The following is a 6,360-nucleotide window of genomic DNA, read 5'->3' as shown; positions in this document are numbered from 1 at the left end:
GGGGGGGGGGGCGGGGAAGATTAAATATTCTCAGGAATGTGTGACCTTGGGGAATGCTGCTAATTTATTTGCAGTCCCAAGGAGACTTTTACTACTGCTAGCAGTAAAAGATTAGTTAACATGTTCTCAGGGAGGACAGCATGTGACTTGCAGTGGTTCACCACATTAATCAAAAATAAACCCCTGATTTTTGATCTAACAAGTACTTTTGCATCCATTAGTTTGCTGAGGGTTGATCTCACTTTGGAAGGAAACGAACCTCAATACAAGGACCAGAAAAAAAAATAATGTATTGCAATATCATAGAAATAGCCTCCTGCCTGCTGCCAAAAGGGTAATAATCATGCAGAATAATTCTAGCCTAAAGCCTGCCATGTATCAGTGGAGTGATAAGAGTATAGTGGTGTACTCTTAACACTGGGAAGATACCCTACAGGAAGAACTATCCATGAACATCAGGACCTTGTGCAAGAGATGTAACTTTACACATAAGTGTAATAGTAGGAATCCATCTCTGAAGACAGTAAGCAGCAACATACTTTCTGATTAGGAATTGCTTTCAACATTCTGCTCTGGATTTAATCTTTGTAATTACTTAGCATTGCTCCACTAATAATGCTTTACACTAAGTTTGAAGGAGCCAGACCCACTGGTATGTCCTGTATCAAAGACTGGTAATCTTTACAGCCACAGAATTTCTTTTAGAAAACATTACCGAGAGCCTGATGCCAAGTATTGCCCAGAAAAGTCATTTTTAGGACTGCAAAGCTGTATTTCCCATTGACCACAAACAGACATAAGTCATGAGTTCTGAACTATACCATTGACCACAAACAGACATAAGTCATGAGTTGTGAACCATAGCCCCTCTGCTGCTACAAATTTCCACTGCTAACTGATTTGCCGCAGTAATTCAACCAGTCTATGCTTCACTTTCATTTTCTATAAAACTGGGATTATAGGACACTTTATCTCCCAGAAACATTTTGAGTTCTGACTGTAAAGCACTTGGAAATGCTTGGGCAAGAAGCGTTACGCAGCAGCAAGATATTCTACATAGTACGAGGCTTCAGAGGAGACTATATGATCTAGAGAAGGCTACCAAAAAGATATGTCAGCTGTCGCAGACTCAGAAAAAAGCTGCCTTGTCTCGGCAGCTCGAGACCCGCACTCTCCTCCAGGATGCACAGGTCCAGGAGCAGGGCTCCGCTTAGGGCCACCGCTCGCGAGGAGGCAATCCTGCGCCTCACTCGCTGTCGCTTCATTTACAGCAGCGTCAGCTCCACCTAAAGAAAGCACCGCCACATGAATCCGGTGCCCCCTCCCTGCTGCTACCAGCCCACCCAAGCACACCTGCCGTCTGCCGCAGGATTTCGGCTGCTGGAAGACGCTTTCCCCTCCGCTTCCCCTACACTTGCTTCGTAGCCGACTTAAGCCACCCCTTCCCTCCGAGCAGCCGACGCTGGCGCTCGTTTGTCCCCTCGTGGGGAAACCTGCCACATGATGCTCAGAGTAAAATGCAGGACCCAAGAGATGCTGCTGTCACCGACCAACTTCTCCTGCCGAAGTCTGGCAGGAACCAGAGTGCTGCTGGCCACACCACCGGCCCTGCGAGACGTCGCTGCCAGCAGCCGAGCGGGGACTCCCTGGGCAGCAGCGCCGGTTCGTGTGTGTGCCCCAGGGAGAGCCCGAACCCAACACCAGTCCGAGTGCAGCCACTTCCCTACGTGGCAGCCGTCGTACAGACCTGTTCGAAATAAAATAAAAACCGGGCCTTTATTTTTTTATATTCGTTTTTCCTCTAGCTTCAGTTACGATTTAGTCCACTTTGAATGGAATCTTCTCTTAACGGTCCTCAGCTAGACTTAAAAGCACCTTAGCTGCACAATGATTAAGTAAGTAATGACAAATAAACCAAATGCAAGCAGAATTAACTTTCTGAAATAACAAAGCTTCCTGCACAACAAAAAACTAACCCCATCAGGGTGCGTTGCCTTATTAAGAATCAGAAAAGGTGATTACTTATGTCATTTCTTCAGTCATAATCAGACAACGTGATATGAAATTGGACTGACAGCTGCATGAGGGAATTTATATAATTCCTCCATATTTTTTCCACAGTCTTCAGCCTGCGAAATGCTTTCCTAATACAGCATGAAAATAGGTATCGTCAGTGCATAGCAGTCTTCTTGCTACAGGCTCCGACCGAGACTGCCAAGGTAAGTAGCATACGTTTTTTTCTTGTCTAATTGCACAACTATGCTTTCCCTAATGGAGGATCTCAGCCTAAAAGTGGCCATGCTGTGCTAAGCATCTACTACAGTTGTGACATTTGACCAAAACCAAAGCAAAACAAAATAACACGCCAGTGCTCTGGCTCACATATTTATTACAGAATTTTTACTGTTGAACATGAACCAATTTTATACCAGGGTTGAAAGCAAGTTGTATTCTTGTCGAAAAACATTACCATTTCTGATTGCTAAAAAGAAATACCATTATCTTGAGTAACAGAAATGAAGACGGTCAACATCTCCAGAGAAGTCAACACTGAAACAACCCCCTGCACCCAACTCATATGCCATAGTAGTCAGATCAGAAAACTGTATCATGCTCTTCTATGCACAACACATATCTTACAATTTCAGATTGAACAGACGGTATGATTAATTCCACTGTTCTATAAATTTACCCTCATTTTCACACTGTATCACATTTCTAGTAACAGCACCGTACATAACATCTGAAAGTGTGGTAGGCACTTCACAGAAGTATACTTTTTCTCCTGCAAGTTGAATTTCATTCTCTAATACCTAATGCACAGAAGACTGACTACCACTAACATTAATTATTAAAAATAAATTGCAGTAGAAGGACTTCTTCAGGCAAAAGCAATGAGCGAATTCTTTCCATTTCCAAGTCACTGGTTAGTACTTAGAATAGGTATCTACTATAGACTACGTCAAGAAGTCATTACCTTCTCCTGTTACTGAAATATTACCTTTCCCTTCCAAAGCTGCCTTCACGCCAGGTAACTACCATCTTCTCAATGTCTCCCAAGTCCAGTTTATCAAAGGAGAAAGTGCTGCAGTGAAACGTTCTTTTCACTTGGACGTGGTGGCATCACAGCATTTTGTTGACTTGGGTGCTCTGAGCCCTAGGAAATGTAGACTTTCCAGCACCTGTTGAATGAACTACCTTATTTCAGCTCCCAAGCCCAATCTCAGCATGATCAATGTGTTTTTTAAAGAAACTCTGCTAGCCAAGATGAGTTCATGGGTGTAGCTGCTGTGATGCTGCAAGGCAGAAAGGAGGATGGTCTGGATAAGACTGATATTGGTGAGGGCCGTCAGTCCAGGGCCTCGAGCTAGCTAAGCTGTATCAAAAGGGAGACAGCAAACTGAACGAAGCCCGAAGTGCCACATTCCCGCTGACTCGTGCCCAGCTGTAACGTTGTGAGCTGGCTCTTGGATGTCCTGATGTTTGTGAGGTGCCTGCCTCGGCTCCCCTGCAAGCCCCAGGCTCACCCTGCCCGCCCGCCTCTCGCCGCCATACTGCGCGCTCTACCGGCCGCACGGGGAGCAGAGGAGACGCGCTGAGCGCAGGCGCAGTGACTCCCCTGCCCCACTCCCGCCCCTCTCTCGCAGACCCGATACTCGGCAGGCACGTGAAAACGCAGAGCTGAGACAGGCCGCTGCCCTGCGCTCTGTCCTCTTCCCGCCGGCCCCCGCTCTCCTCCCGGAGCCTCGGAAAGCTCCACAGTTCAAATCCTGCCTCCGGTGGCTCCACTGCTGCCTGGCAAACCCCCGCGTAACCACCGCCACCAGACTGCACACCGGAGCCTCCGGCGCCGGAAGCCCCAGGGGGGCCAGAGCAACCAGCCCGTGCCGCAGCCAGGCTCCGTGCTCCGCTGGGACTCCCTAGACCCGCAGGTCATGCCGTCTCTCTCTCTCCAGCTTCCCATTTTTCAAAGCGGTATATTTAAGTTGCTCAGGATGTAAACATACGCAAGAAGCAACCAGATGGGTCAACGACAAAATTTATGAATCCCAGTGTAGCACGAAGTAGAACGGGCTGCCCCTTCTCATGTTTTTCTACTCTTTGCATCAAAGCGCAGTGTCTCTACATGCATTCCAGCAGGGAGAGCAGCCCCTGAGTAGCCAAAACAAAAATCCTGGCGTGGGAGAAGCACAGCTAGACCTTAAGCTCGCACGGCTGCCAACTAATTTGTAATGTCTAATCATAGCAATTCAGAGGCAACCCAGCTTCTGTGACCCAGACCATCTGGGCTAGCACAGAGAGAAGGAAGTTACACATCTCTCCAGCCATCACCCCCTGCCCTCATACCTGGATGACAGCGGATATAGAGCTGAATGCTGTCAGCATGGTCCTAGAAACTGAAATTCATGTGGCAGCACGTGACAGACCCCAGAGGGGAGCAGAACTTGTGATGCTGATAGCACCGGAGCTGTCTCAATCAGAGGAACAGGGAGCCCCAGCTGCAGGGACAGCATTAAATTAATAAATATTACACAAAAACAGGTGAAATAGCCTACAGCAAACTTCACCATTTCAAACAAACAGAGCATTAAAATCCTACCTTCCAAGCAAAAAGGAAACCCTCACTGGAAATCCCTGGCCCCATACACACGCTCCAGTAGCGTGTAGCAGCCTGAGCAACGGGGAGAGTCTCGGTTCTGGGATAATTCATGTTCACTTCAGGAATTATGAGCACGGGTAAGAAGAAACACTAAATAAAAATAAAGGCTCTGAGTGTTTATATATCTGCATTACTGGAACTTTTTTAGATTGCCTTGGTTTACAAATTATTTTTCGTGTTACAGAAAACGTGGATGTCACAGATAGAAACGGCAATCTCCAATTACACCACGCAACATGAAAGCAACAAAAGCACTGCTTTCTGCTCCCCAGCTGAATCCCCTGAAATTTAAAAATGTCAGCACAGCACCAACAGATCCGGGGGAGACTGCTGTGGTGATGTTTCCGAAGCGAGCAGATTTCTGACTTGACTAGACAGAAGCGATGAGCTTTGACCATGGGACGTAGGAATAAACTGGAGGGGGAAAATGAGCCACACGATGAACATACCACTCTTGGATGGTCCTGTGCTTCAGCTAGGGGAGGGCTCTTGACATCCAGGGAAGTTTTACTACAGCTTGTTTTTTCCTAGAAAGCAGGACAGGTGCAAAACCTACACTGGTGAGTAGAACTTATTCACCAGAAAAGTCTAGAAGGGTTATTCCAAGATCATGGAAATTGTATTAATAAATTTAATGAAATTAAAATTGTATAGCCATAGCTCCCTATAGTTATGCTTCTCTACCTACTAAACTATAATATCACAAGGTGTTTTTTGCATTAACATTGAGCTTGTGGAGGCAGATCAGTAAAAGCATATATTGTGTTGACTCCCCATTAATTTTTAAAATGAGATTATTTAAGTTTCTTTGAAAAAGATCATAATTACATATAACATTCAGTTAAACAAGAGATGCTGCAGAACATAGAAACAGAAAGAACAGAAGTGCAACAATGCCCTGCTTTACTGGCCTTTTTTTTTTTTACCTGAAGTTTTTCACCACTTCATTAACAGCAGATCTGTAATTGTTTACATCCATTTGCAGCCTTTAGAGTTCAAGTTTGCCTTACAAACGTGAGTGTTCCTTTTGCATTAAACCATTCGATACTTCACTGCTATCCCAGATCTGTGGTCCTTATAGCACCTGAGCCCCTGTTAATCACTTTTTTTTCCCCACCCCCTCTTTTTGAGGTACTTCAAGAGACCTGCAGAACAGCCTGCAACCGCTTGCCACAACATTCATGCAGGTTACTACCACGGAGGGAGGGTGCTCTCACCAGGTTGGCCTTGGCTAATCCCCTGAGATTAGCCATAGTCAAGAGAGAAAGGGAGACTCCCCTAAAGCCACTCTTAAGCGACTCTGTCACTTCTCCCCCTTTCTGTGCCCAATCAGCTAGTCACCCTCAGCAGAAAAGTTAGCCCTTCGAATACCCCTTCAGTGTCAGAAGCTACCTCAGTGTGAACTGAACAGCCACACCGATGAAGACTACGCTGAAGAACGTAAGAGTGCCATTCCAGTTATTTGCCTTATTCATAGAGAAGTCAGCATTCACTTCACATGCACCTCTACTCCAGAATCAAATTAGGCATGAGTTCAAGCATTGCCCCTAACCCAGCTCCACCCATCAGGATGCAGTGGTACATTTTATGCACTTGAGCTGGTTCACCAGTACATACAAGCCCTGGTCTGGAGGCTCTATATATGTATGTACTTACCAGGTTCAGCATCCTCCGGATGCAGCCGAGGCCGCTGCGGTACA

General features: G+C 46.2%; 1 protein-coding gene across 1 annotated transcript in view; it reads left to right on the top strand.

Annotated features, from left to right (window-relative positions):
* Positions 1-4,952, top strand: part of PLEKHG7 (pleckstrin homology domain containing, family G (with RhoGef domain) member 7) — a 23,644-nt gene extending 18,692 nt beyond the window's left edge. The window contains exons 11-12 of the mRNA XM_010284892.1: positions 2,122-2,219; positions 4,845-4,952. Of these exons, the coding sequence (XP_010283194.1) occupies positions 2,122-2,219; positions 4,845-4,952 (206 nt within the window). The remainder of the gene's footprint in view (positions 1-2,121; positions 2,220-4,844) is intronic.
* The last annotated feature ends 1,408 nt before the right edge of the window (positions 4,953-6,360 follow it).

The sequence above is a fragment of the Phaethon lepturus genome, unplaced genomic scaffold, assembly GCF_000687285.1.
Source record: "Phaethon lepturus isolate BGI_N335 unplaced genomic scaffold, ASM68728v1 scaffold964, whole genome shotgun sequence".
Lineage (NCBI taxonomy): Eukaryota > Metazoa > Chordata > Aves > Phaethontiformes > Phaethontidae > Phaethon > Phaethon lepturus.
The sequence above is the reverse complement of the archived record's forward strand: the minus strand, read 5'-3'. Positions and strand labels throughout refer to the sequence as shown.